This window comes from Sporobolomyces salmoneus, assembly GCF_050403485.1.
Source record: "Sporobolomyces salmoneus JCM6883 DNA, S_salmoneus_JCM6883_v1_ctg19, whole genome shotgun sequence".
In the NCBI taxonomy this organism is placed as follows: Eukaryota; Fungi; Basidiomycota; class Microbotryomycetes; order Sporidiobolales; family Sporidiobolaceae; genus Sporobolomyces; species Sporobolomyces salmoneus.
In genome coordinates this window covers 1-27,680 of record NW_027481144.1, presented here as the reverse complement: position 1 = coordinate 27,680, position 27,680 = coordinate 1, and the positions used below count along the sequence as shown (strand labels likewise).

Here is a 27,680-nt window from a genome sequence, read left to right as displayed (position 1 = left end):
CAGGGTTTCCTCCTCTCCCACTGTCCACGACTTCTCGGTTAATCTTATCGACGTCGATCTCTGAAGTGACGAGTTACCAATACGCGAAGAAGATCGAGAAACCGGCCCTTTCCAGAACCCCGCACAAACTCACCGGCGTAAAAAGCATCAGGCGCTCAAAACGGATCTTCGACTCAAATGAGTTCTACAGGAGGAGATGCAGAAGAGCAGCACTCGCTAGGTAACAAGGAGAAGTCTCAAAAGCTGTTCAGCAAAGTAGCGTGAGTTTCCATTCGTCCTAAGGAATCCCTCTCAAGTTTCCCTCGGGCTTCCGCACCTCTCTATCGCTCCCTTGACCGAGACTGACGTTTCGACATCTTTATATGACAATCTAGTTGTGCCGGGTGTCGAACCATCAAGTGAGCCCACTTTCCTTTAACCGTGAGCCTAAGCAGCAGAATCTCAATCGATTCGTTTTCCGTTCTTCGCAGGGTCCGTTGTCGTCTTCCCTCCGGCGAAATTCCCACTGGATCCGGAGGAGAAGTTTGTACAAGGTGTGCACGGCTCAAGATACCCTGCGAATACAAGTCGGCGACACGACGAGGACGAAAGCCGAAAGCACTCGTGCGCGAAGAACAGCTCGCTCTACGGGAACGACAGTCGTCGCAAAGCGGTGATCAGGTCGATCAACTGATGGATCCGCATCGCAGAGGCGAGATGACCTACAACTCAGATGCCTCGTCGACATCGGCTTCGACGAATCGAATATCAGAGCAAGGCTTTTATCCCTCCCCGATCGCCTCGACGTCTCGCTTACCTGGTTCGGCTCCTCCTCCACCTCTCAATTATCTCCATGCCCCGATTCCTCAGTCACATCATTACTCCTCGATCAATTCTCCCGTGCTTCCATTACCTCCCACATTCCCGTCCGCTTCTCCCTACACAGCTCCACGCCCTCTCGGTCCACCTCCACCTCCTACAAACCCATCGTCTATTCAATCCGGTCTGTCGCCATCTCTCGGGCCTCCGGCTCGCCCTCCATCGAACGCTTCTTCACAAACCTCTTCCTTCAACCAGACAGCGAGTCACGCGATGATGTCCCCAGCCTCGCAGTCTTCGCCATCTCGACTTTACCAATCTACCGCTGGATCTCTCGTCGACGCTGCCGCCACAAAGGCGTCATCGTTCGGAGTGCCCAACACGCTAAGGCCTAGTCAACCTCCGCTTCCCACTCATCCCGATCCGATCGACCTTCACGTTCTGAGCTCACTCGAAGCAGGGCACTTATTCGAACTCTGGCACTCTCGGCTCAACTGTTTCATCATCCTGCTCGATCGAAAGCTGCACACCCCGGAATTTGGTCCGTTTTCTCTCGCGTTCTTGACCGTTCTGCACCGGGAGCTGACATCGGTCGAAACCTCTTCATAGTTCGTAAGACGTCCACGGTTCTCTTCACTTCGATACTCGCAGTCTCCGCCAAGTTCTTCCGTCCCGATCTCTACCAGACGCTCCTCTTGGCCGCTCAACAACTCGTCGTACGCGGAACTGGAGAAGGGACGAACGTACACATCGGGCTCATTCAGGCGTGCTTGATCCTGATCTACTGGAAACAACCGACAGATTCAAGTGCTTGGATCAGAACGGGTGAGTCTGTCTCGAACGATAACTATCCTATTCGAGGCTGATGAACCGGTCATCATTCATTCAGGTTTCGCCTTGAGGGCTGCTTATCAACTCGGTTTACATGTCAAGCGAACGACTCCTCTACCTGCCGACGAACACGAAGCGAGACTGATCTTGGATCGAGAACGGTCTGTTTTCCCTTTGCTCTCGCAGAAGACAAATCGTCCTGCTGACTCGACTTGCTCTAGAACTTGGATCACTTTGATCTGCTTCGACATCTCGTATCAGCTCTCGTACTCTACGAGCGGAGTTTACGAAACTCGGATGGTTTCCGTACACGACGTCGACATTTTCGCTTGGCTCGAAGAAACGAAACCTTATGGAGTGAGCGACGATTGGGAACAAGGTGCTTCGATCTTGTGAGTCGACTTCTCATTCGAAACGATTACGAGTGACAATCAGAGCTCACGCATTGTCTGTAGACTGCTCGAGGTCCTGAACTTGCTACCTGCGATCGCTGGTGCACCGACAAAGGTCATCGCGAGCGCAGTCGCCGGTCTCGTCAACGAAAAGCTCGCCGAAGTTTACGCGAGATACCTCGATCGCAACTCACCGTCTCATCAAGAATTGCCAGACCTCGCTCAACACAAGTTCGTTCGCTTTCCTTCTCGGCTCTAGTCTATGCTGACCTCATGACCTTGCAGAATCCGGTTCCATTTCTTCTCGGCCTCCGTCCAAGTCGGCAAAAGCTGCTTAGTCGCAGCTGGAGTCGACGATGCGATCATCCTTTCGATTTTCATCTCGCGCTGTGGATCCCTGATCGACTGTTTCGAGGATCTCACCGCCGGAGAATCGCCTGTCTTGTAGGTCTGGTCGCTTTCGTTGTCGTAGGGCAGACCGATAATTGACCTTTCATTCCCTCTCGCTTAGCTTGATGATGCAGGACAATATATCGATTCAGCTCATGGGACTCGGTGAAATGCTGGGCAAAGTGAGTGTTCTTCCGTCAGGTCCTAGCTTATTCGGTCGAATCGAGCTGACAGCTTGACCCGCTTATCCAGCTCTTTTCGCAAGTCAGTCCGAGCGTACAGGCGACGATTGTCAGTTACTTGACTCGGATCTACACCGCATCAAGAAAACACGCCGAGGGCGACAACATCCCTGCGTACGTTTCGCGTTTCTTCCGAGCGATTCTTCGTTCGATCCACCCCCTCGGACTTCGCTCGAGTCCGCCAACTCGGCCTGGGTCGCCCGGAACATCGAGTGCCATCCCTCCGCTCTTGCCTGCGCAAGTAAATCCTTTCGAAGAACTTGGGGTCGTTGTAAGCCGTTCTCTTTCGGCGTTGAGCTCGAGGTCTTGAACCTCACTGTTCTCGCTGTCGCGACAGGGCGAAGAGCTACTCAATCCAGACGTCGACACACTCGTCACCTCCCTGCGAAATGACGGAACTTACTGGTAAGCTCGCTCGAGTTTCCCCTTTCTGTTCCCATTCGAGCGGTTCTGACCGCGATCCTTCTGCCTCGCGATTCAGGGACTCGTTGTTTCCGGGTCAATCGAGTTGGAGTTGGCTCGACAACGCGCTCACAGATCAAAGTACCGGTTTCACTTTTTAAAAAACGACAATGGTTTCGTCCCTCGATTCGAGGATCTTGTCTTGAGCCGAGAGAGTACTCTACGCTCGGTGTTGTGCGCGAGGTTGTCTTGGTCAGGATTCTGGAAACGCCACCTCGACTGACTATCAGTTCCGCTCGGTTTGACGACGCGGAAGAGAAGCGCTTCGAAGATGAAACAGCTCGACCCCTAGAGGTTCAGTACGTCGAAAGAGTTCTCGAGTCAGGAGTCTCTTTCTCCATCTGCTCCCTTCGTCCCGCCTCGTGACCGGCCTCGCAGTGTCTCGAGAGAAGTCCGTGTCAGTCAGATCCTTCACTCTCGCTCCTCTCGGGCAACCAAAGCTCAAAAGAGTAGAGATAGTACTGATTTGCTTTCACATTTGACCCGGAATAGTACACATAGAAGAGACAGAATAAATAACCAAGATGATATGAACCACTACAAAGCCAAGCTCTTCACCAACCGAAACCACAACCTTCAAGCCGAACCCTTCTTCTCCAAATCCTCGACGTGCTCGACGTTCGATTTCGCCGGTGAGCTGGATTTCTCGAGCTCCGGCTCGACGGGTGCCGCGTCTCCAAGAGCGTTCTCGCCGTCGAAAATGAGGGCGACTTCTTCGAGAGTGCGACCTTTCGTTTCGGGGAATGCGAGGACGATGATGACGAGCAAGACGACGAGGATGCACCAGAAAAGGAAGTAGTAGCGCCATCCACCAGCTTCAAGACCGACGGGGCTGTTCGTGATGTAGAAAGAGAGATTCGTCAGTCAGAGCTTTTGCGCAGGGAACGGAAAACGTGAAGCTTACTTGACGAATTGATTGAAGGTAACGGTGAGGTATTGCAACCAGACGAAGAAAGCCATACCAGGAGCCCGGAGCTGTGGATCAGAAGAGATAAAGGGTCAGGCCTGGTCTCGTACAGGGAAAGAGGAAATCGACTCACCGAGTAGGGCAGAACTTCCGTCGAGTAGGAGAAGGCGAGAGGGGTTCAGGCGACATCGTAGGCTCCGAAGGCGAGGAAGATGAACACGAGAACTCCGACTCCCATCGCGGACGATCCAGTCTGCGAGTATCCGGCTGAGAGACCGATGAGGCAACTGTATGATACGAGCATAGTCGCGGTGGCGTAGATCCAAAGAGGACGTCGTCCGAACTTCTCGCAAGAGCAGGCACCGAAGAGAGCGAGGAAAAGATTCTGTGATCACAGCAGGCAAAGGTCAGCCTCGGGGTCTCTTTTGTGGAACTTCAGAGGATGGACTCACGTAGACATTGAGACCTCCGTTGATCGCGGTCTGTTGTCGAGCAGAGGTGACGCCAATGGTGTTGAGCACGGGAGGTCTGCGATTTCCGATTAGGTCAATTTCGATCGATTCCGCTTCTTATGGGATCGAGGAGTAACTCACAAGTAGTAACTGAAGATAGAGACTCCGTTGGCTTGAGAACCGATAGCCACGGTACAGATGATCAAGAGCCTGCGTCGGTTGCCGGGGGTGGCGAGGAAAGATTTAAATCCTTGTTTGTTGACAGTTTCTCTTTCGATGGCCTCTTCGATTTCCTCCATCTCCCGAAGAACAAGCGGGTCGTCCATAGAGCCATTCGCGTGGTGTCGAGCGAGCATGCGATGCGCCTCATCCTTGCGACCCTTTGCGATGAGGAAACGAGGCGATTCGGGTACGAAGAGCACGAGACCGGTCAAGAAGACGATAGGACCGAGAGCTTGGAGCAAGGTGACGAGCCTGAATCGAGCATGCTTCGTTAGTAAGCGCTCGACAAGTGATGTCTCGTTTAGACTTACCTCCAAGACCATTCTCCGAGACTTTCATCGACGACAGCGTATCCCACCCAGGCGCCGACGGAAGATCCGATGTAGTAGGCGCTGAGGTAGAGCGCACTTCCGATAGAACGCAATCGAGGGTGGAGGATCTCGTTAAGGAGGAGATTGGCACTGAGAAGGAGTAGCGATCCACTACAGTCGTTGAGAACGAAGTTCAGTTCAGTTCAGTCTAAGTAAAGTGAGACGTGAGAGTGGACTAACGGGGTTCCAACGAGAATACGACCAGCGATCAGCGTACCCTCGTTCTTAGCGAGAGCGCCAATGATGGCACCGACAATAATTCCGGTCGCTCCGATGGCGGAGGGAATGCGTCGTCCGAATTTGTCGCAGGCGAGGGAGAAGAAAGGAAGGAGGACGAGCGCAGGGAGGTAGGCGGCAGCAGAGAACAACCCAAGTCGCGTTCCGGACGGAAAGTTGAAGTATTGCTGCCAAAGAGGGAGAGCTTGACAGGTACCGAAGTAAGCCCTGCGAAAGAACACCTCAGCTCTGGACGAGGCTCGACAGGAGAAGGAGAGGCTCAACTAACCCGTCGTAACCCTGGGCGAAACTAGAAAAATAACAAACTGTGGCAGCCAAAAAGTTTCGACGAAGGGAGGGATCCTTCCACCAAGTTTTGTTGCAGTTGTTCGGGAGTTCCGTAAGTGTCGGCATCGCGATGGTCTTGAGGCGGAGCAGCGAGGACTCGAAGGAGGAGTCAAGTGAGGAGGGAGGAAGGGAGGGAGGGGCGAGAGATGGTGAAGGAAAGAAGGAAGAGGAGGATAGCTGGGGCCCTTCTTGAGGTGCCCCGGCAGCGATTGACTCTCCACCTCGTACTGCAATCGAAGGAGATCTAGAAAAATGCCGGTTATGAGATTGAACGGGGCGTTTTGAAGGACTGGTGGGGAGAGGAGAAGAAAAAGTCGAAAGTTTACCCTCGGCGCTCTCGTCCACGGGTTCGCACCGTGCCGTCTCGAGACCTTGCAGGAATACGCCGGTTGATTGCCAGAGCAGAGAAGTTGATCGATCCCGGGAAGATCGGAAAGCAAGTCGAGCGAGAAGTATTTTTCCGTCGGGCAGACTGGCTCGGCAGCAGTTCCACTGCTCTTGGCCAGAACAGAATTGAGCGATGCCACGACTACTCGTAATCGGCCCGTTAATCGTCCACGCGTCTCTACGTCCACATCATCCGTCGCGCCAATGTTGAAGCTCTTCATCTCTAAAGTCCTCCTCCTCGACAAGTCATGACTCAACTCACCGAATTCGACAAGATTGATATCGAGGATGCTATCAGAAACCTCGCCCTCACGAACAAGATTGCTCTCCTAGGTGGAAAGGTGAGAAAGAGCCTCGCTCAATTCACTCCGGCTTCCAGCTAATCCGGTCGCTCGTCTCATAGGACTTCTGGAGCTTCGAAGATGTGTTACAGGGCAAGATCAAAGTTCCCGCCGTGCGAACATCCGATGGACCCAACGGGATCAGAGGAAGGAACTTTTTCAACGGTGAGTTGCTTCAACTGCGACGTTGATAGGTAACATGCTGACACACGTTCGCCAGGTGTTCCTGCATCGTGCTTTCCTTGTGGAACTGGACTCGCTGCTTCATTCGATGTCAATCAGATGAAACGAGTTGGAGGAGGTCAGTTCACGATTTGGTCGAATATCGAAACAAGATGACTGACTGTCCTTCGATACAGCTCTCGCGGACGAAGCTCGAGCAAAATCGGCTCACGTGGTGCTGGGTCCCACCTGCAACATCCAACGCTCACCTCTCGGCGGTCGAGGGTTCGAATCGTATTCGGAGGATCCCCTCCTATCGGGACTCGTCGCCTCCTCCTACATCAACGGTCTTCAAGAAAAAGGAGTCGCCGCTTGCATCAAACATTTCGTCTGCAACGATCAAGAGTTCGAGCGATTCTCGATGGATTCGGTCGTTGGAGCTCGAGCTCTCCGCGAAATTTACCTCGAACCGTTTCGTCTCGCCGTCAAACACTCTCAACCCAAGTCATTCATGACTGGTTACAATCGAATGAACGGAGTACACTGTTCAGAGGACAAGGAGTTGCTCGAGGGGATCGTTCGTGGCGAGTGGAAATGGGATGGACTTATCATGTCGGATTGGACCGGAGTCTACTCGGTGGACGAATCGATCAAAGCTGGTCTCGATGTCGAAATGCCAGGAAGTCCTGTGATGCGAAGTGGACCAGTGGTCAATCGGGCGCTAGCAGGAGAGAAACTGTTTGTCGAAGATATCGACAAGTGTGTTCGAAGAGTGAGTCGTTTCTAGCTCTTTCTTCAATGATGCTTTCACTAACGTGTGCGATTCGTGACAGGTTCTCGAACTCGTCAACTACGCGATCGATTCCAAAATTCCATTCTACGCTGGGGAGGATCAAAACGATTCTCCTGAACTCCGAGCTCTCCTTCGTGAAGCCGCCTCGAACGCCGTCGTCTTGCTCAAGAATGAAGCTTCCCTTCTCCCTCTCTCCTCCTCGGTATCGTCTATCGCCGTCATCGGTTCTAACGCCAAAGTCGCTTTTCCCTCGGGAGGAGGATCCGCCTCGCTCGCTACAACGTACACCGTCACACCTCTCGAAGCGATTCAAGCGCAAGCGAAGGAGATCGGCGCCTCGGTCGACTTTGCAATGGGTGCTGCCGCCTTCAGATTCGTTCCGCTGCTCGATCCTTACCTGAAATCCGCGAGGGTCGAATGTTTCAACGGACTCCCGAAGGAAGGATGGTTCACCTCGTCGTCGTTCCAACCTTCGAAACCCGACTACACGGTCGAGACCAAGACTTCTCTCTGTTTCATGATTGACGGGATTCCCTGGGACCGCCTCGCAAAGGATGTTCATTGCCGAGTGAGTTCGAATCACTTCCTATGAATCGTGCCACCTGCTGACTCTGAATGTTCATAGTATGTCGCCGAGTTCGTTCCCGACATCTCGGGATCGTGGGATTTCGGATTAGGTTCAATCGGTCAATCCTCTCTCTTCATCAACGACGAAAACGTCGTCGAAAACGTCGAGTCGTACAAGCCAGGAGAGCTCTTCTTCAACATGGGATCCGAAGAGAGGAGAGGAGCGTACAAGGTCGAAGCGGGCAAGACGTACAGAATCGAAATCCGACAGTTCCTTGATCCTGCGACTACCGGTGCCGCTCCTTTCGCTTTCAAGGCTTCGTGGAGACTCGGTGGATTCCCTTCGGTCGACGCTGCGAAAGCTCGACAAGAAGCCGCTGATCTCGCGAAGCGCTCGGAAGGTGAGCTTACCCTCTCGCGTTCGCACACTTCCAGCAGATCTCTGACTTTCTCGTTGCATCATCTAGTCGCAATTCTTGTCATCGGTACGAACCCGGACTGGGAAAGTGAAGGATTCGATCGCAAGGACATGAAACTTCCTGGAGAAAGCGACCAACTCGTCAAAGCCGTTCTCGCCGCAAACCCCAAGACCATCGTTGTCAACCAATCCGGTACCCCTGTCGACATGTCCGCTTGGTGTCACGACGCTCAAACTGTTCTTCAGGCGTTCTTTGGAGGAAACGAATGCGGAAACGGAATCGCCGACGTGATATTCGGCAAGAAGAACCCGTCTGGTCGTTTACCTCTCTCTTTCCCGGTCGCGATCGAAGACTCCCCCTCCTACACTTCGTTCGGTAACACGGGCGAAACTCCCGGAAAGATCGTGTATGGAGAGGTGAGTTCTCCTTCTCCAGTTTTCGAGTGGCTGTTCACTAACGCGTCTTCTCTCGCAGGGGATCTACGTTGGATATCGTCATTACGACAAACTCTCGAAGAAGCCACTCTTCCCCTTCGGTTGCGGTCTCAGTTACTCGACTTTCTCCTTCTCGTCCCTTCAAACCTCTTCGGTTTCGCCCGATGGCAAATTCTCTCTCTCCTTCTCGATCAAGAACACATCTTCTACCGATGGTAGTGAAGTCGCTCAAATCTACATCGCCGCTCCCACCGAAAACCGAATCGCTTCGCCCGTCAAAGAACTCAAGGCCTTCGAAAAAGTCTCGCTCAAAGCGGGAGAGGAGAAACGAATCGAAGTCAAGTTGGAGAAGGAGGCGTTCTCGTACTGGAACGAACGATACAGTTCGTGGATCTGTCCGAGTGGAGCTTACAGGGTCTTGGTCGCGACGAGCTCGGCAAACGACGATGTCAAGCTCGAAGGAGAAATCGTTCTGGAGAAGGAGTTCAGGTGGAACGGTCTCTAGGTCTTTGCTCTCGTTCTGTTCGTGTTGAACTTGTTCCCTGTTCGTGTAGATACCCTCTCCGCCTTTCGTTCCGAGCTCTCAGTAGTTGTTTCGGTTTTTGTTTTTCGTTTTTGTTCCCGTCGTTAGGATCTCTTCGGAGCAACTTTGCAACCCGTTTCTACGTCTTCATCCTCTGTATACAGATGTCCTTCGGTTCCAGGTGAGGAGGAAAGATTGATTGCGAAAAACAACAACAGATTAAGAACGAAACGAAACGGAGTCATCCGACTACAGTGAAGTGACAGCCGTCAAAACCTTGAACGCTTCACTCTGTCGTTCCCTGAACGCGGGTAGACTACTCATCGCAAGCGCCAGTTCGTTGATCGCATTTCCTAACATTCTCAACTCCAAATCCTCCTCGTTCCCGCCTTCGCCTTCGATCGAGATCCCCTCGGCGAGCCGACTCTTCAGTCGTTCGATCCGAGGAGTTGTACGTTGCGAAACAGAGTCGGAAGAAGCTTCTTGGATTGCGAGCTCGTCGTCTCGCAGAGCAATTTGCTGCAGAGCTTGAGTCAGTTCGACGAGTCGTCCGAGAAAAGGTCGAAGGTAAGCTATAACAAGCGTCTTTGTGATTAGTATGCGTCGTCTCATCTCAAATGAAGACATGAAACTCACTCGGCGTCTCGTTGATTCCGATCAGACTCGGAACGCCTCTTCCCATCTGAACAACCCTGACTCCGCTCTCTTCCACTCGAGTCAAAGCGACTTCGAGAATCGCCAAACAGGTTGAAGCGAAGAAAGCTTTCGCCGTGAAACCTTTCGAGAGTTGTTCGAGGATTGACGGAGTTTCGACGATAGCGTCCGCGAATGCTATGCAGTTCCGACCGTCCTCGATTATCAGCTAATTCTGAGCGTTTGGAGGCTCGAGCGCCAGGAACTGACCGCTGTACAGCGTTTCTCGAATCACGCTCAAATTTTCCTCATGTTCTGAAGCGTTCGCCTCTCGGGTTGGCGGCGGCATTCTTTCCCCTAGCCGTGCGGCGCTGTATCGTCTCTCTTCACCCGCGAGTGCTCCATACGACCGTTTCGTGTCTGCTGTAGGTTTCCCCTGCGAGTAGAGAGGCGGAGGTTCAAATGAAGAAAGCCTTGATCCGGATCGACTCGATTCTGAGCTCAAGCGTGGCCGGACCGACGAGTCCAACGCTACGTTCAAGTCGGTCTGGAATCGGAGTTGAAACGTGCGTCTCTAGAAGAGAGAATCGACGGAGATCTTTAGTCGGTCAGCCAGCTCGGAGGAATCTTTCTCGATCTCGAGAGTTCAGTCGTTCGCTCTCGACCCTAGAACCGACTGGAAGACGCCGTCGCTACTCACCTGTAAGATCTCTAACCCGATCCCTTTCAACTGACTCGCCAAATTCGCAACTTGTAATCTCAACGGGCTCGAAACCGGTTCTTTGTCGCACAACACGAGTGCCAAATCGTGTCTCGCATCTCCATCGAGTTGTTGTATCGGTTTCACGCAGGACTGCCATAGTTTGAACGCGTTCGAGAAGGAAGGAGGACAATTGAGTGAAGAGAGAGTGAAGGAAGAGTCGGGAGAGGAGATCGAGGGAGGAGTTCCGGTAGCGCCGAGAGCTGAGAAGAATAGTGCTAGGGATGGTGCAGCGATCTGGATGGCTGGCTCTGGTGACGAGGAGAGGAGCAAGAGGTATTCTTAGATCAACGAGGAGTCGAGACGGCGTTTGAGGAGAGTTGAGCTCACCTGCAGATTCGAGCTCGTCGTCTGTCAAGAGTCCTTCTCCTCGGGCTTGGGCCAGCGAGCTCTGCAACAGAGTGTGGAACCCGTTGATGATTTGCTCTTCACTCAATAACGATGATGACATTGGTCCCTTCGAGTCTTGTAGCGAGAGTTCAGACCTCAGAGATGTTGTCCTACGGTGTGCTGGTGAAGACCGGAAATTGAAGTGAGGTGAGGAGGTGAGGGCAAAGAGAGCCCAGCGTATCGGATTCTCAGAAAACTCTCCCTCTTCTCTCTAAGCATGACTCGTATCTTATGGACGAAAAGGCTGTTACAACACGATGCTCATCACAAAAGACTATGCCCGGTTATTTCCCAGTCGTCTGTACCTCCCTCTCCGAAACCACCGTCACACTTCCACTTCCTCCCGCCGTGGCGTTCCCATTCTTCTTCGGTCGACTCCTACCCCATTGAACCTTGACCTCATGACCATCTACCTTGACTCCGACGCTGCTCACTTCGGCTGCTTGTTCCGCCGCTTCTCGGTTGACGAAATTGACGAAAGCGACTTTGGAAGTTGGAACGACGACGATCGATTTGATCTTGTTTGAAGGGAAGGACGAGGATGTGTAGAAATGTCGGATGGAGTCTTCGGTGGCGGTCACGGGGAGAGCAGTCAGGAAGAGAGAGGTCTGTGAGGAAGGTTGTCAGCCTACGGGGCGGAAAGCGAGAAGAGAAAAGGCTTACGATATCTTCATCGGCGGGAGGTGCTAGTCCTGCATCTCCAGCATGTTTTGCCAAGATCTTACGAGCTACCGGATCGTGATTTCCGTGATCTACGTATGAGAAAACAATTCGTGAGCTGGCGAATTCGAATACACTAGTACTGGAGCCAGCAAACTCACATCGATCCTTGATGTTCTGATGACTCAAATCTCCCTTCTCTACTGGCAGCTCATGTCGATAAGGACAAGCATCCCCTCGGTTACAACTTCCCTTCGCGTAGAACGAACAGACATGAGGTCGGTTTCGTTTGTAACTCGGATCTTGTCGAGCGAGTTTCTTCAAGAGTTCCTTGCCCGCACTATCGGCTTTCCCGAATTGGAATGCACCAGATTCTCCATCCTCTTGTTTGCTTTCCACTATCGAACGTCCGGAAAAGCATCGCGTCAGTCTCGTCAAATTCGATGGGAAAAGAACTGAATTGAAGAGACCCACAGTTCTGAGCATAGTATTCTCGATTGATATCACTTTGAGGAGCTTTGCTCAACCTCCCCAAAACGGTATCCCTCACTTGGGTAGGTAATCCAAATTGTAAATCCAACAAACAAGTTTGACAAACGTTCTTCGCCTTCGCGCACGTTTGACACACTTCAGTCTTCTTGTATCTCATTCCTTGTCCCGGCAACCATCGGAAGACCTAGAGATCGTTCGGATGAGAGGGACAACGTCAGTCAAGGGAAAACAGGAGGCGGGAAGAGGATGAAAGAGACTCAACGGTAAAGGGTCGAGTACAGACTTTGCATTCGGCTCCGAGAGGTTGCTTAGACATACGAATGTAGCTACAAGCAGCAAAGGAGGGCACGAGTGATCAGCTTGATCTGACGAAGAGCGACATTCGCTGAGAAAGAGAGAGGGACTCACGGGTTGGGACCCAAGCAGGTGTTACATAGACTCGGAAAGTCACTCGACTCGACTCCGGCCTTGTTGAGATCGGCTTTCGGGGGCATATTGAGAGGGAGATGAAGTCGAAAAACTGGAAGTGCAGAAGTCGGGGAGAGGTGCGCGTGCCGCTGCTAGCTTTCTGTGAGTGTAAAGAACGGTCGCTGGGCTGGTATAGACGCGGGTTGTTGTCGGGTGATGAGATGAGCGGAACAAACCCATCTCAATCGCAATTTCCCCCCTCTTTCTCCTCTACTTTCATTGCTTTCGGTACCTCCCTCGAGGGTAGTTCACGGTACATCCCGCCAACACCCGTGTGGAAGCGCCGTGCGGACCCTCGACCCAAAGTTGAGCGACACTCTCCTTCCCTTTCATCCATCTCCTCTCCCCTTCGCCTGCGCACTACCTCTCCCTAGCACCACCTCTACCCACGCTCTCCAGCCACTTCACACCAACCAGACTGGCGAGCTGAATGACAAGCGACACGAACCTCCCTCCAACCTCTGCTGTTCGACTCTCGACTTTCGCCTACGCGCCTCTCGACCCTTCGTCCCATTCCGACCTTGAACAAGGCAAACGGGAACACGATACGCGCGTCAGTATCGAAGATGAAGGAGACGACGACGGAGGAGGAGGAGTCGAAGAAGAGTTAGTCTGGAATTCGCAGCTCGAACACCAGCGCAAGATCAGGAAGAGAGGGTTCTGGTGGAGGCAGATCGGATTGTTCGTGGTTGGGGCTGTCGTCGGAGCTTGTCTCCTTTCGATAGCTAGTCGGATCTTCGACACGAACGAACGAATTTCCTCGACCACTCCAACAAAAAGCTCCGATTCCTCCTCTTCCTCAACCGACGATAACTTCGACTTCATCGCGAACCCACCAGTGCGAATACACTATCGAGAAGATCCCGAACTCAACTCTCGTTCCCCTCTCCTCCCTCCCTCGAAATGCCCTATTCCGGTTGTTTACACAACTGACGAAGATTCGGCCGATATCGTCGTATTCAACTCGGATTCACATGCAGTGTTGGAAGCAGACGAGATGAGGGAAGCGAGGAGGACAAAACCGTGGCAGAAGTTGGCGATTTGGGGAGTCGAGAGTGCATCGAATCGAGAGATGCTCGAGAGGCATTTCGACAAACTACGAGAGGGGAAAAGGAACGAAACCTATGACTACGAGATGACCTGTGAGTTCTTTGAGGCAGAGGGCGTCTTTCCCGGACTCTGACGATTTGAGCTTTGCACAACCAGATCGCCTCAACTCGACCGTACCCGCGACGTATTCCTACAGCTACTTCAACTATGCCAACACTCCAGTCCCTTACTCGGAGAAACGTCAAGACAAGATAGCCGCAAGCTTTATCTCGAACTGTCGTCCGAAGAACGCTCGAACTCGAATCTTGGACGAATTGACGAAGCTTCTACCGGGCAAAATTGATAATTTCGGAAGTTGTCACAATAATGCGAACGCGGACGACACGCTCAGGGAGATCGGGCATTACGAGGACGTTGGGAACCATAACAACTGGAATACGAAAGTGAGTCGCTTCTGTTGCGCACGCATCCGGTTTGTCCTGACGCTGTATTCTCTCCCTCGTAGATCACAATGATCAACTACTATAAATTCTCGGTTGCGTTCGAGAACTCGAATGATTACGGTAAGAGGCCTCCAGCTCGAAAACGCTTCTCAGTCGACTGATTCTCATCGCTTCTCGCGACTAGATTACGTAACCGAAAAATACTTCCAATCCCTCGAGCGAGGTTCAGTGCCTCTCGTATTCGGCGCACCAAACTATCGCGAACGATTCTTCCCCTCTCCAAATGCCGCAATCGACGTCGCCGACTACCTCCCTCTCAATTATACCCTCCCATCGAGAAGTGACGATAAGCAACCAGAAGAATTGTCGGAAGAAGCATTAGCGGGACTACAGAAACTCGCGGATCGACTAGAATACCTCTCGAGTGAGGAGGGAAGGGAAGAATACGAGAGCATGCTCGACTGGAAGAAGAGTGACGACTGGAAAGAGGACAATAACCCGTTGGGGAAGATTGTCAAATTGGCGACGTCTGAATTCGAGCAAGACTGTAAACTGGCGAAAGTATTCCGGGGAGGAGGGAAGGAAATCGTAAATATCGAACGATAGTTTGTACTGTCTCTCTCGCATCACACCATAGATATTTTGTCGGTTATAGAACAACATTTTTTCGCTACTTCAGTATAAGAGAAAAGGGAGAGACGAGAACTACCAAGCGGAAGAAACGATAGTATCCAACTTTTTCAACACTTCTTCGGGAGTTCGATCCAGTTCTTGAGCGATTTGAGCTTGCTTCTGCATCGACAAGGTTCGGAATTGGTTGCACAAGTCTCCATCGACGACCGATTTGACCGGGGCGTAAGAGGATCGGTAAGTGAGATGATCTCGTCCTGCAAGAAGATGAACATCTCAGCTTTGAATCAAGTTAAACTGAAGAGGTCGAATACTCACCGACGAGAGAAGGTGCTTCTGCTCGAAGATGCATTTCGAGAGTCGAGAAGAAATCGACATCTTCGTTCGAAACGAACGGCACCAAAACTCCAACAGTTCCCATCAATCCAGTATAAAGCAAGATATCCCTTCCTCCCGCGACGAGCGAGACTTTCTGAATCGAAGTGATGATGTCGCCAATGTAGAAGTGAGCGAGAAGTTGGGTTCGATGAGGCGCTCCCATCAAATAAGGTTTTTCGTGCATGATACTCGCTCCTGTTGGATCGTTATCGACGTCTTCACTCACTCCTGCCGGTAAGCGATTCACGAACAGGTTTCCGAACTTGTCTCCCGCTGCGACCGTCTCATAATCGACCATTGTCGAGGCGGTCGTCCATCGAGGCGAAGTGTCATCGGCGAAGATGAGTAATCGATTCTCGGCGGATTTGTAAACGGCGTATGAGATCGATTCTTGGGCGTCTCCAACGAGAATTCGAGAACCTTGAGTGTTGAGAGTCATGATCATCGAAGAGAGTGACTACAGACGAGAAAGAGTCAGAATGAGAATCGAGAGATCGAGAGAGTCGATTCGCTTACCTTGTTCTCGGCCTTTCGCAACAACTTCTTCTTTCCGAGATCGTACAGTCGCAGTGCTTTTCCAACTCCGGCGACGAGACGGCCTTGGAACGCGATGAGCGCTTTCGGGATATCATCCGTTTCAGTCTGAAAGCGCAACTCGTCAGCAAATGATCAATGACTCGCTCTGCGAGATGTGCTCACCTTGTGCAATAGCTCGAGATTCTTCCCTTCGTCCGTCACTCGGTACGTGTTCAACCAAGCTTGTTTGCAAGCCCGAGGAGCGAGTGAGGTGTCTTGACCAGTTCCGACGACGAGGTAGATCTCATTCGGTGCCGAGTGGAAGGTCACGATCGCCGCAGAGAAAGCCGCTTCGTTTTGAGTCAAGTCGAGTTTGAACACCGTTTCCGCCTGAGACAATCGAAGAAAGAAGTCAATCAACGACTTCGAGGTGAAGTGAAGAAGAATGAGCTTACTGTCACAGGATCAATGATCCTCACGCAACTTCCCCAAGTTCCAGCCGGAGCTCTTGGTAATCCAAACTCTGCTTGGTCGAGGTTGATCACTTCTTCATCGATTTCGATTTCCGCCGCTTGGAGATCAGAGACCATCTTCTCCATCGTAGGCAAGCCGAACGTTCGATGATCGGATTCGACCGTGTAAAGGAGTCGGGAGTAAGGGGAAGTGAGAAGTTTGCGGGGTGTGTAGGAGAGAGGAATCGAGGTTTGTTGAACTTTCTGACCCAGTCGAGGGAAGGTGAAGATGCTGCGAAGTTATCCAAAATCAGACAGGATTCATCGCGAGTTGCTAGAGTCAGTTGGAAGAGGAGACGTACCGAAGGCTGTTTCCGATAACACCAATCAAACCCTCGGGACACAACTCAGCCGAGAAGCTCCAAGCGTAATCGAGTGCGTCAAAGATCAAAGGAGTGAATTGAAGGATTCCTCGGTATACGTAGTTGAGCCAAGGTCGAGAGGAGAGAGCGAGAATAGCGGGAGAGCCTTGAACGGTCACTCGGGAGAGTTTGACAGGTTTCGAACCGAGGAAGCTGTAAGTTCACTCATCAGTCCCATCTAATCAACCTCGAGCAAGCAAAGATGTGACTCACCGAGTTCGAGTATCGGTCAATTGTCGGGAAATTGTGTTGAGAACAGTTCGCAACAAGACACCGTTCGCTAGACCGATGTTGACGAAAGTCGTAGCGTGATACTTGTCGATACTCGAGTCAAGGATTTCGGCGACGATGATGGAAGAAGGGGGAGCAGTGAGAGCTTGAAGGGAAAGAGTCTCGAGAGTCGAGTCGGGATCGAGAGAGATGATTCGAACGGTTTGATCGGCACATCCAACGGCCTACACTCGACGCTCTCGTCAGCATGAGAACATACGACTGGATAGGGAAAGTAAACTCACGAGATAAGGCGTTCTCTGTCGACCTTCGGGAACTTCTGCGACGCTCATCGTCAAAATTTCCGCTCCCATAGGTCTCCTCTCCTGATATTCGTTCAACTGTCCATCCATATCCAACTCGAAGTATACAATCTCTCCGCTCGACAGTCCGATTACGACTTGTCTTTGATTCGTCGTCGCGGTGACAATCGTTTCCCTTCCTCCTACTTTCCATTCGTTCACTCGCTTGTCGGGAAGTATGTGACGGATGCCTCGAGGATAGATTTGGAGGAGAGCGTCATCGCCTAGTTGTTGGACGCCGAGAGTAGGAGCAGAAGAGATGAAACCGGTGTCGGAAACTTCCTCAATTGTGTCTCCGATCGAGAGAACAAGGGTACCGTTCACGAAGGAAAGGATGATGTAGGCGTCGTATTCATCTACAGTGGGAAGTCAATGAGTGAGCGATTGCGATGAAAGGCGAAGGCGGAATCGAGCTCACCTTCGTTTTTGATTTTAGTGGTCCAAACCGCGATCGGTGCTCCTGGTAGCTCTGAGCTAACCGCTTCCATCACTTCCAACCCTTGCCTCAAGATCCTCAGCGAACTCCTCGCACCCCTTCCGCACGCCGTATAGATCTGAGGTGTATCTTCTCCCAGGTAATTCGCAACTTTCGCATCCAACACGGGCGCAATCACTTCCAACTCATCCGCGATCGCCAAATTCTCCAACGCCCTCGGTCGGAAAGTGGCGAGAGGCAAGAGAGGTTCGGTACCAGCGCCGAAGTTGTCGTAATCAGTCGAAGAGAATTCTTGTTCTTCGTCGTCGTCTCCGAGTTTCTCAAATTGGTATAATCGAGGGTTACCGAATTCTGAACCGACGAAGAGGAAACCGGACTTGAGGATACAGAGGGAAGAAGCGACGGGAACAGTGTCGAAGTATTTGATCTTGAGGGATTGAACTTCTTCTTCGTCGTGATCGATTGTTACCTTGTAAAGGTCTCCTTCTTCACTTTGTAGCAGGAAGAAGAATGCGCCCTGTCAACGAGATCGTGCATGAGTGAGCGAGCGAGTTTGAAGACGAAGAGTTCGAGAAAACATACCCTCATCTTGTGCATTACAGCACTCGTAATGATGACTCCTCGTTCGGGATCCGACAGAGGGTGACTTCGTTTCGGGATCGGTACTCGGTGTTCCTTCGCGCCTTGATGCTTGTAAATGATGTAATCTTCGCAACAAACCAAAACTCCCGAAGGTCCGTCGAATTTGTCCGTATTGGCGTTCTGTCCTCCCGGAACTGTCGGAACGCGCCTTGCCCAATCAGTTCGTGAACTAAGTGGATAAAGCGAGACCATCCTGACCTTGTACGAGTAGATTCGCTCGAGGATCCGTCGGTTCACTCCATTTGCGAACGACGTGATTGAGTCCGAGATCGAGTTCGTAGTACGTCAACATCTGTCGATCATAGCACAACAAGTCAGCACAGGTCTGCGGTCAAGGAAGCCTGAAGTCCGGTTTTACCTTTTCCGCCGAATCGAATGCTGCTCCTGTAGAATCTTGATCTGATTCCGTGTAGTCGACTTCGAGAGCTGCAAAGAGAGGGTTTTCGAATCCAACATCAACTCCAACGATCGAATGGATGATTGCTCGAGGTTTGTGAGCTTCAAGCGGTGAGGAAATTGTAAGATTCGCTTCGGCGTCCTACTCCCAAGTCCAAGGTCAGCGACTTCACTTCATACAACATGAGGGAACTCCAGACTGACTCGATTGAGGATGTAGACGAGTTTACTCTTCTCCATCGCTCCAATCATGACTGCTCGGCCTTTTGGATCCGTCGCGAGATATTGACCGGGCACAATCCTCCTCGAACCAGACCTTCCATACGTCTCTTGATGTAGCTTGTTGAACACGTTGTTCTGTGCATCATACTCCAGGACGACGATTCGACCCGAATCGGATCCCAGAATGATATAATCTGAAACCTCCCTGAGCGATCAGCTCGGGACTACCTTCGCTCATAAGAGATGAGACTCACCTTTGGTTCCACCCGTGAGTTTGAAAGGAGCTACTGATCGAATCTGACCAAACGATTCCGCTTCGACGATACTATCCAACTTTGCCGTCTGAGGATCAGTCCTGATTAACTCGAGCCGCGTTCCACCTCGCACGAGTAAGATGTCTTGTTGTTTCGTGCCACTAAAGTTCCCGACGCATGATGCAGTGATCGAAGAGGAAGAGAGAAGGGAATGATTGTAGAGATGCATCGTTGAGAGACAGAGGAAGGGAGGGGATCGCTCGGCTCGGCTACTGGACTCTCTGCTGTTCCTCTAGATTAATCGTTCGAGGTCGGAAATGCGGCGCGTGGTAGAGGGAGGAAGAGAGAGAAGCAGCTCAGTTCGTCGATTGATCACTTTCCATACTCTCACCTCGATCAACTATGTCTTTACAAGCTGCGGCAGATGCACGAAAGGAGAAACTGGCTGCCTTGAAGAAGCGCAAGACGCTACACGATTCAGGAGATTCAGCTCCCGCTCAATCCAGTGCCGACAAGTAAGTGCTCTCCTCTCGTCTCCCTCGACGCATTGGGCTGACCTTGGATCGCTCCTGGTAGACCTGAAGTGTTCAAATTCCGCAACTTTGACCCGGAGACTGGATTAGCGAGGAAACACGCTCGAACCGAGGAGGAGGAAACAGTGGAGAAGCAAACGGATGGTCTAGCGGATCAAGTGATCGCTCAGGATGAACAAGCGAGAGCTCAGGAACTTGTACGTACCTTCGATCGAGCTGTCTCGCGATGCCATTCGAAACAAAACTGATAAATCTCGTCTCTCAACCTACTATCCCCTAAACCGCTTCTACGTCGCTCCCCTTGTTGTACGCTGAACAGGATCTAACAAATATTCAACCGAAGAAGGCAAACTGGGATCTAAAGCGAGACTTGGAACGAAAAGTAAGTCGATGAAACCCCCGAGTGTCTCCTCCTTCGAGCTCGCTGACAACCTTTCATTCTTTGCAGCTGGCGAAACTAAAACCCAAGACTGAACTTGCCATCTCGCAACTAATTCGTACGCCTAGTCCCATCTCTCCCCTCAGTCAATTGCCGGTGCTGACCTCCGCTTTGAGCTCGTTCGCTTTCCGATCAATAGGGAAACGACTTCAAGCTCAGAAATCCTCGGGAGGAGAAACCGCCGGAGCCGAGATCGTCGCAGGAATGGATCGAGCAGGGCCTGGAGGCGCTGACGTAGATTCAGACGTCGAAGAAGACTAAATCTTTCGACTCCGACTGGACCGTTTCTACTGTAGCTCGGGTTTGGGAAAGGTTGTATGTGATCTCGCTGTTGTATATACCCTCTATCTGATCGATGCCTCAACCTCAACCTGAGCTTCACCTGCAACGAGTCTCAGTCAATACCCGACTGTCGCAGCGAGACGACAAGAGAGACGATGGGGCAAGGACGAATCGACTTGCAGAGGCGACAAAGGAGGGAAGTGAGCCGGCCGACTCCTTCAACTCGATGCGCGGAAGAGCTACAAAACTAACCACGAATAGAAAGGAGAAAGAAGAGCTACAAGGGGATTGAGTTTTTGGGTTCTGAGAAAAATGAAAGGATACAACTTCGGGAGAAGGGGGAAACGGTGACACACATAAGTAACCCGAAACAGAAACAGACACAACCGGAAGAGACGAGGAGAGGGAGAAATGAGCGGGCTACTGATTCCTTTCGACGATTGTTCAGGCTTGCTGGAGTTGAGGTTGAACGTTCCAGTTGCCCGAGGGAACGCAGGTACGTTTCCTGAAGTCGAAGACGAATCCGGAAGTGCAACCCTCGACTCGACAGAAGCCGTTGACTGTCACGACAGAAAGGATTCGAGTCAGTTTCGATACCGAGGAAAGTGAGGCAATCACGAGGAGGAATGAGGCCCACCACAGGCGACATCGGCAACACCAGGAAGAGATGAGCAGTCGACACCGCCGAGGACTAACAGTGACGAAGAACGAAGAGTTGTCAGCAAGACAGAACATGAGGAGGAAACGTCGAAAGGAGCAGAACGACAGGTCAGAGGCAGGCGACAACTCACCAGCACAGTCACCACATTGTTCGAGATCAGTCTGCATGGAGGAGGAGGAAAGAGTAGTCAGCTCGGGTCGAGAGAGCGAAGAGACGATTTGAGCTCGGCCGCAGAACTTTCTGCCGTTCTTCCGAGGTAGGGAGGGGAAGGTAAGCTCACCTTGATATGCACACATTCGAATCCATGAAGTTGACCCATGATCGGACAGGCGACGGCACCTTCTTGACAGAATGCAGACTTCTTAGCGAGGGCGATGCGACGGGAAGGTACAGGGCTGTATCGATCGACAAAGACGAGGACTCAGTAGCTAGCCGCGTTGATGAAACGTGGGAGAGAGAATTACTCACGCAGGAGGTAAGCAACGGAATTGACCCTGACGAGGACCTTGTGTACAAACTTGACGAGCGGGGCAAACCCCAAATTGCATGCCTCCACAGTTGACCGGGTGGACGACGACGACTCTGTTAGGCTCAGGAACTGGTTCGGGGTTGGCAAAGACGAAGGAGGCGAGGGCGGCGAGGGCGAAGAAGCTAACGAAGAAAGAACGCATCTTGGGTCGACTGAGCGAGGTGTGAAGAGGAGGGAAAGAAGTGAAGAGCGAACGGCGTGAGAAAGGAAGTGGATAGAGAGGGAGAAGCGAGATGAGAGAGATGAGGTGAGGAAAGAAGAGAAAGAGGTTGAAACGAAAGGACTTCAGCTTTTGAAGCTCGCTCGGAGCCTGGATTTCCACGACGAGCTACTTTGAGACTTCCGTATCTCGATCACAAATGACTGACTGCCATCGTATCTCGCTATCGAGCGGGAGATACGAGCGAAACATGAAACTCTTCGTTTCCGAAGAGATCGTCAGATTACTTCGTCGGAATATCCTCGAATCTCGACGCTTGGCTGGATCTTCGTACCTTCATACTACTCGAGTTGACGAGCTGACCGATAGGCGGGATCGACGAGACCCTTCGAAGGGAAGCGACACCGGAATCCCTCGCAGACCCTCTTTTTGACATCGAATGTGCGTCGTCCTCTTGCTCAAGGGGTCTCTCACTGCCCATACTGGCTCAATCCAGGACCAGGGTACGAAGAGGCCTAGATACTGATCGCCTCGGCGATACGATTGTCGAAACGCTCGCACTGAAAAGAAGTTTCCCCCTCCAGATTCTCTCGTTTCTCGTCAATTTTTTCGCCTTCTGCAAGGCTTCCTGTCGGCTCCCGAGTGAGAATCGTGGGGAACTCTAAACTGGACCCTCATCGTGGGAGAACAGCTTGTATCGAGACGATAAATTCGCGGGTCCAGCCAAATTTCGTCGGAAACGAGCTGCGAGTCAACGTTGACTCCTACGACGCAGACGAAGGGCGACACAAGATGCTGCTACTGTAGATCTTGACCTTTACGGAAACTCGTCGTCGTTTAAGCGGAAGAGCGAAGTCAGAGGAGCTGAGACATATCATTTCAAACTGAGAGGAAGACGAAGGGTTCGTCGTTTTCGGGCGTCTAGTCACGAGTTCTGGCCTCTCTCGATCAGAGTGCGCTAGACGTAGGGGTCTGTCGATTACCCATCGAGCTTGTTGATCAGCGTTGGAAGCGTCTTTGACCGACAGAACTCCGTCGGAAACGCCGTGCGAAAGACGGCCGTACATTTGACTGTTCGCTTTCTCCGAAGGCTCAGGGACACCTACAGTGAATTGTATGTTGACGTTCTTGCAGGCTCCTTTCTCGCCAGCGCCTGGGCCTCGGGTAGGCTCCGGAGTACTGATTTACCTGCGGAACAGAACAAAGCGCAACCGCGAAGCTCTTCTTACGCCGGAGAATCGGTGCTCGCGAAAACAGACAGACCTATAGCCATCGTAATGCATGTTATGAGGAGTTATGGGAGCTCTGCCAGTTCAACTGCTACGAGAAAAAGCTTGCGAGGAGAAAGGGGTCAGTTCGAAAGGGCAATCTTCGACAGCGAATGGTTCTGAAGCGATGTGAGACACTACAGCACTGCAGACACTTTTCTCAGCTACCTTGTTTCGAAAAAAACGGGCGGTAGGAGACGACAGTGCGTCAAACGAGAGCAACAAAAGTTTCGCACGAAAACTTGAGACTCGCTTCACTGACCTCTCCCTCCCTCTGCGAACGTCATACTCCGCCCAGAGCCACGAACTGCTATACAGAAATGTATGTCCAGCAGTGAACTAGCGAGTCTAAGTTCTCGACATCGCGCTCTCCTCCCTCTCTCTCTTCTTCCTCCACTTTACGCATCATTTTCCGACGACTCTTCCTTCCCTCCGTACGCGCATTCTCGGCCACGCCAACGCGCCTAGTCCGTATCTCGACTCCTCCCACGATTATGCCGCCTCGCAAATCGACTTCATCATCATCATCGAAAGTGGAGAAACGCAAACCTACCGCCTCTCCTCCTCCTCCTACGAAAGCCACTGAAGCCGAATCAGAACTCTCTGAACTAGAAGAAGAGGAAGATGAAGCACCCAAGAAGAAGAAAGCGAAGAAAGCTCCAGTAAAGAAAGGACCCGTTACTCCGATTCACCCTGATCTACCGAACAATACGGCGTTCCCCGATCCGTTGGAACCTTTTGGGAGACCTCAGGGAGAAGGAACACTGAGGATCGCGAGTTGGAACGTTGCTGGATTGAAAGCTTGTGAAAAGAAAGGTGAGCACTCTCTGTTTGCTCGATCCAAGTGCTGAGATCGCAGGGATACTGATGCATGATTGGCACGAAAGGATTCTCGAAGTACGTCGAAGCGGAAGATGCGGATATTCTTTGTTTGAACGAAACGAAATGCGAAAGTTTGGCTCTCCCTTCGATCGATGATCGCTATCCTGTGCGTCCCCTTAATCCTCTGTCCGGCCTCTCATCTCCATGAGGAGAAACTGACGAGCTGCGAGTTGTGTAGCATCGTTACTGGGGTATTCACCACAAAAAAGGACAAGCAGGAGTCGCAATCTTTTCGAAAATCGAACCTATCAGCGTCGTGAAAGGTCTCCCAGCGGATCTGACTACACCAGCGGACGAGAAAGAACAAGAGGAAGGAGTAGCGCATCCACCGACTCAGAAGGAATCGGAGGGTAGGATCATCACGCTCGAATTCGAGAAAACTTTCGTTATTGCAACCTGTGAGGCTTCTCCCTCTCTTGACGTTGAACGACCAGTACTCACGCTCGTCGTTATCTTCTGTATGTAGATGTACCGAACGCTGGTCAAGGACTCAAGACTCTTCCCGAAAAAGTGAGCCTCTCGTGTTCTCTCTCTCTCTCGAAACCACCCCTTTTCTGAACTTCACTTCCTCTGCCTCTCAGGCCGCATGGAACAAATCCTTCGAAACCTACCTTCATTCTCTCGACGCCAGAAAGCCCGTGATTTGGATCGGAGATTTCAACGTCGTCCCTACCGAGCTCGATATTCGAAACTGGAAGACTAACTACAACAAATCTGCCGGAGTGACCGATACCGAAATCAATGGGTTCAAATCTCAACTCGCGGGAGGACAAGGAGGGTTCGTCGATGTTTGGAGGGAGAAGAATGAGGGATTGATCGGTCATTACAGTTATTTCAGCTACAAATTCCAGTGTAGAGTGAAGGGGATTGGGTGGAGGATCGATATGGCTGTCGTGAGTCGTTGCCATCTCACGAGTCGGGGTTCACAAAAACTGACTGGCGAGAGGCTATCGTTCAGACTTCGAAAAGGATACTAGAACGAGTCAAGCAGTGCGAAATTCGTCAATCCATCTGTAAGCTTCACCTCTCTCTCTTGTACGCGAGGACACAACTGACGTCGAGTCGTGAGTACTATAGACGGAGCTTCAGATCATGTACCGATCATCATAGATGTCGAAGGACCTTTGTAGAGAATGAAAAAGATGTCAATTCTCCTCGAGAGCGCACACATTCGGCGTCAAAGGAAGATGAACTTGCTATTTGCGAAGAGAGAGCAACAGAGAGCAATCAATAGGTGGTGCGATACAAAAGAAATAAACGATGAAACGACAATAAACAGGGAACAAGGTTCTGCGAATCATCTAACAGTAACCGACGATTCTCCCGCCTCTAGAATCGTCTCCTCGACTCCTCTACCCGCCATCGACATCGTCGAAGAACTATTCGAATCGTTCCTCCGTAGTCCATCCCCTCCCGTCGCAGTTTGTTCCCCCCAATCGAATTGTCGATCTTCTTCCAATCTACAATTCGAAACTCCTCTTTCCCCTCCTCCTCCCATCACATCTGTCGATGATCTACTCATCGTCATCGACAAACTCTCTCCATTCCTCCTCATACTACTACTCTTCCGACTCGCACTCCTCCTTCCACTACTGATCGATCTTCCATACCCAAAGCTTCGACTCGAATCCCTACTTCTCCTTCCTCCTCCCGCTCCTCTCGCCGTCCTCTCACTCTCCCGATCCTCTCCATCCGTCCCTTCTTCCCCATCCAGTAATCCCGCCTCTTCTTCCTCCCCCAAGAGTTTTCTACTTCGTCGTCCCTTTCGTTTTTCCGAATAAATAACACTCTGAAACATGATCATCAAATCGAAACAGAGAGTTCCTCCCGATCCCAAAAGGTACGGGGTGGATTCGACGATGTAACCAGGTTCGGTTTGAGCGAGTGGGTTCGTCAGGATCGAGACGACGTAGAGGGAGTTTCCGATAAAGGCGAAGAAGAAAAGAGTCATTGCGAGTCCTTCGACTGAACGACGACGGAACTATCGACACACGTCGATTGCATGAAGAGTCAGTGACCGGAGAACGGAAGAGAGAGAGATAGGGAGATGGGAAGAGAGACTGACGTTTCTCCAAATTTGAGGTAATCGAGAAGTGAGATAAAGCGTCGTACATAACCATGCACTCATTCGACCAATGATTCGTTCCCAATCTGGACCTTCTTTCCGAGGTACTTCTTCTTCATCATCTTCTGGTGTTGGGGGATCGTTGTTCGTGGAAGAAGAGGAACGAGGAGAAGGAGCAGAGTCGATGATTGAGACGTCGAGAGGGAAAGTGGAACGTTTCGAGAGGAGGGGTATTGTTGTTGTTGTCGAGGAAGAGTCAACGAAGAAGCTGGGATGTCGGAGTTGATTCCACCGATTGTCAGGGTTTTGCCGCGACGAAACCGTTTCTGTCGATAATTTCGTACTCCACGCCTCTCCTCCTTCTCTCTTCAACAACGATTCTCCTCCTCCTGTCGATTGTAATTGATTCCCGAACGTGAACAATAACCCAACCGACAAGAACGCGATCCCCGTCCTATTCGGACCCGGGGGTCTACTCCGACTCGAAGAAGCTCTACTCATCTCCTGAGCATGTTGATGTTGTCTCGGAGTAGGAGGAGGGGTATAATGTCGAGACTCATCGTTCGGCCTCGTCATCGTAGTTGAATTTTGCGTGTTTATTGTAAGATTCGAACCGAACGAAACGTGATGATGAGGGAGGCGAGTTTGAGAGGTATGCATTAGGTAGTCACCTCCTCCTGGTACTACGGAGACGGAAGGTGAACCGTAGATTGTTGCGAGGGTAGGATCGAAAGTCGTATGAAATCCTGAACCAGAACCATGAACTCCTCCTCCTCCTCCTCCCGCTGGTATGGCTGATCGAGCTAGAGTTCTCCCTCGTTCCGGTATTGTCGGTGAAGGAGGTTCTCCCATTTGGGTATACAAACTAGTCGAACTCCCTCCTCCATTAACAGAGTATGAGACATTCGAACTCGTTTGTCGAAGTCTCCCCGTTCCTCCTCCTCCTAGGTTCGGGGTCGATCTCGTCGAAGTTGCCGTACCAGGTGGTTCAGACATCCAACTCTGTACCATCTCATCCTCTTCCCTCTCCCTCTCCCTTCCCTGTGTCGGCGACAGTTGAGGAGCGTGATGAAGATAACTCGTCGAACGTCTCGAGCTCCTCGAAGGTCTCCTCTGACTGTGACTAAACTGTCTAGATTTCGAAGAAGAAGCTTTCCTCGGATGAACGTAAGGAGGAGGATGATGTGGACCTGGACCTTGAGCGTAAGGGAACGCTTCGGACAAAGGAGGGAGGTCTTGAGGAGGTTTTCGAAGCGAATAATAGTAGTATTGAGAGACGAGGGCGACGTCGACAAAGAGGAAATAGGTCGCGAGATACCTGTGCACGTATCGCAACTGCTTCAGCACTACTCGGCTTGGCTGTAAGGGAAGAGAATGGACGTACGTTTGGAAAGGAAGTTGGTGAGTTAAAACGCAACTAAACGAAAACCCTTATCAGCTCGAATCTCTCGCTCCTTTCTGAGCTCGTACGTACCCAACGAAGTTTGTAAAGTCTCCCCAAAACCACGAGATCAAGAACGGCAATGCCAAACCTTCATATCTCGCGAAAGACCGTCAGTTCGCTTTGACTGGAGACGAGAGCAGGAGAGGGAGATGTACCTTCGACCGATTCATTCTTGTAATTCTCATAGATCTGTGGAGATTGTGCTCCCAACCACGTAACGATCGATAAAGCTCCCAAGGTACTCGACAGAGTCCCTTGATCAAACATTCAATACTCTTCCCCTTGTCGCGGCTCAGAGTCGACACGGTTGTTTCGGGAGGATCAGATAGTAGCTTATCGGTCGA

General features: G+C 51.5%; 12 protein-coding genes across 12 annotated transcripts; 5 read left to right on the top strand and 7 right to left on the bottom strand.

Moving 5' to 3' along the window:
* Window positions 1–177: 177 nt before the first annotated feature.
* JCM6883_001995 (uncharacterized protein) lies at window positions 178–3,216 on the top strand (the record flags this gene model as incomplete). The annotated part of the gene is made up of 12 exons (XM_076631674.1): window positions 178–260; window positions 375–398; window positions 471–1,339; window positions 1,408–1,623; window positions 1,688–1,790; window positions 1,851–2,021; window positions 2,085–2,252; window positions 2,307–2,465; window positions 2,533–2,593; window positions 2,664–2,924; window positions 2,991–3,058; window positions 3,135–3,216. The coding sequence occupies 12 exons, from the start codon at window positions 178–180 to the stop codon at window positions 3,214–3,216; spliced, it is 2,265 nt and encodes a 754-aa protein (XP_076488245.1).
* Window positions 3,217–3,691: 475 nt separating this feature from the next.
* JCM6883_001994 (uncharacterized protein) lies at window positions 3,692–4,075 on the bottom strand (the record flags this gene model as incomplete). Its single annotated transcript, XM_076631673.1, has 2 exons — window positions 3,692–3,947; window positions 4,020–4,075. The coding sequence occupies 2 exons, from the start codon at window positions 4,073–4,075 to the stop codon at window positions 3,692–3,694; spliced, it is 312 nt and encodes a 103-aa protein (XP_076488244.1).
* A 125-nt stretch (window positions 4,076–4,200) lies between these two features.
* Window positions 4,201–5,697, bottom strand: JCM6883_001993 (uncharacterized protein; the record flags this gene model as incomplete). Its single annotated transcript, XM_076631672.1, has 6 exons — window positions 4,201–4,407; window positions 4,475–4,550; window positions 4,616–4,948; window positions 5,008–5,178; window positions 5,248–5,511; window positions 5,573–5,697. 6 exons carry the CDS (start codon window positions 5,695–5,697, stop codon window positions 4,201–4,203), a joined length of 1,176 nt encoding a protein of 391 aa, XP_076488243.1.
* A 569-nt stretch (window positions 5,698–6,266) lies between these two features.
* On the top strand, window positions 6,267–9,239 carry JCM6883_001992 (beta-glucosidase; the record flags this gene model as incomplete). Its single annotated transcript, XM_076631671.1, has 8 exons — window positions 6,267–6,359; window positions 6,422–6,524; window positions 6,580–6,660; window positions 6,719–7,293; window positions 7,355–7,882; window positions 7,940–8,282; window positions 8,349–8,716; window positions 8,775–9,239. The coding sequence occupies 8 exons, from the start codon at window positions 6,267–6,269 to the stop codon at window positions 9,237–9,239; spliced, it is 2,556 nt and encodes an 851-aa protein (XP_076488242.1).
* A 267-nt stretch (window positions 9,240–9,506) lies between these two features.
* On the bottom strand, window positions 9,507–11,101 carry JCM6883_001991 (uncharacterized protein; the record flags this gene model as incomplete). Its single annotated transcript, XM_076631670.1, has 5 exons — window positions 9,507–9,829; window positions 9,894–10,088; window positions 10,161–10,464; window positions 10,591–10,901; window positions 10,981–11,101. 5 exons carry the CDS (start codon window positions 11,099–11,101, stop codon window positions 9,507–9,509), a joined length of 1,254 nt encoding a protein of 417 aa, XP_076488241.1.
* A 223-nt stretch (window positions 11,102–11,324) lies between these two features.
* ECM2 (Pre-mRNA-splicing factor ECM2) lies at window positions 11,325–12,686 on the bottom strand (the record flags this gene model as incomplete). Its single annotated transcript, XM_076631669.1, has 6 exons — window positions 11,325–11,648; window positions 11,704–11,792; window positions 11,862–12,098; window positions 12,175–12,376; window positions 12,455–12,518; window positions 12,601–12,686. 6 exons carry the CDS (start codon window positions 12,684–12,686, stop codon window positions 11,325–11,327), a joined length of 1,002 nt encoding a protein of 333 aa, XP_076488240.1.
* Window positions 12,687–13,090: 404 nt separating this feature from the next.
* JCM6883_001989 (uncharacterized protein) lies at window positions 13,091–14,759 on the top strand (the record flags this gene model as incomplete). Its single annotated transcript, XM_076631668.1, has 4 exons — window positions 13,091–13,802; window positions 13,867–14,153; window positions 14,216–14,273; window positions 14,338–14,759. 4 exons carry the CDS (start codon window positions 13,091–13,093, stop codon window positions 14,757–14,759), a joined length of 1,479 nt encoding a protein of 492 aa, XP_076488239.1.
* Window positions 14,760–14,858: 99 nt separating this feature from the next.
* Window positions 14,859–19,302, bottom strand: RSE1 (U2 snRNP complex subunit RSE1; the record flags this gene model as incomplete). Its single annotated transcript, XM_076631667.1, has 14 exons — window positions 14,859–15,040; window positions 15,102–15,618; window positions 15,678–15,803; window positions 15,861–16,067; window positions 16,133–16,421; window positions 16,492–16,704; window positions 16,765–17,006; window positions 17,067–17,479; window positions 17,542–18,076; window positions 18,142–18,335; window positions 18,400–18,493; window positions 18,560–18,739; window positions 18,802–19,013; window positions 19,074–19,302. 14 exons carry the CDS (start codon window positions 19,300–19,302, stop codon window positions 14,859–14,861), a joined length of 3,633 nt encoding a protein of 1,210 aa, XP_076488238.1.
* Window positions 19,303–19,475: 173 nt separating this feature from the next.
* Window positions 19,476–20,306, top strand: JCM6883_001987 (CCDC12/cwf18 family protein; the record flags this gene model as incomplete). Its single annotated transcript, XM_076631666.1, has 5 exons — window positions 19,476–19,588; window positions 19,650–19,803; window positions 19,926–19,988; window positions 20,055–20,103; window positions 20,185–20,306. 5 exons carry the CDS (start codon window positions 19,476–19,478, stop codon window positions 20,304–20,306), a joined length of 501 nt encoding a protein of 166 aa, XP_076488237.1.
* A 465-nt stretch (window positions 20,307–20,771) lies between these two features.
* Window positions 20,772–21,659, bottom strand: JCM6883_001986 (uncharacterized protein; the record flags this gene model as incomplete). Its single annotated transcript, XM_076631665.1, has 5 exons — window positions 20,772–20,887; window positions 20,965–21,018; window positions 21,119–21,149; window positions 21,269–21,383; window positions 21,457–21,659. 5 exons carry the CDS (start codon window positions 21,657–21,659, stop codon window positions 20,772–20,774), a joined length of 519 nt encoding a protein of 172 aa, XP_076488236.1.
* Window positions 21,660–23,439: 1,780 nt separating this feature from the next.
* JCM6883_001985 (exodeoxyribonuclease III) lies at window positions 23,440–24,957 on the top strand (the record flags this gene model as incomplete). Its single annotated transcript, XM_076631664.1, has 7 exons — window positions 23,440–23,761; window positions 23,833–23,933; window positions 24,006–24,225; window positions 24,294–24,337; window positions 24,409–24,720; window positions 24,786–24,840; window positions 24,905–24,957. 7 exons carry the CDS (start codon window positions 23,440–23,442, stop codon window positions 24,955–24,957), a joined length of 1,107 nt encoding a protein of 368 aa, XP_076488235.1.
* Window positions 24,958–25,124: 167 nt separating this feature from the next.
* JCM6883_001984 (PQ-loop repeat-containing protein) lies at window positions 25,125–27,603 on the bottom strand (the record flags this gene model as incomplete). Its single annotated transcript, XM_076631663.1, has 5 exons — window positions 25,125–25,808; window positions 25,893–27,210; window positions 27,277–27,309; window positions 27,367–27,424; window positions 27,492–27,603. The coding sequence occupies 5 exons, from the start codon at window positions 27,601–27,603 to the stop codon at window positions 25,125–25,127; spliced, it is 2,205 nt and encodes a 734-aa protein (XP_076488234.1).
* Window positions 27,604–27,680: the final 77 nt, after the last annotated feature.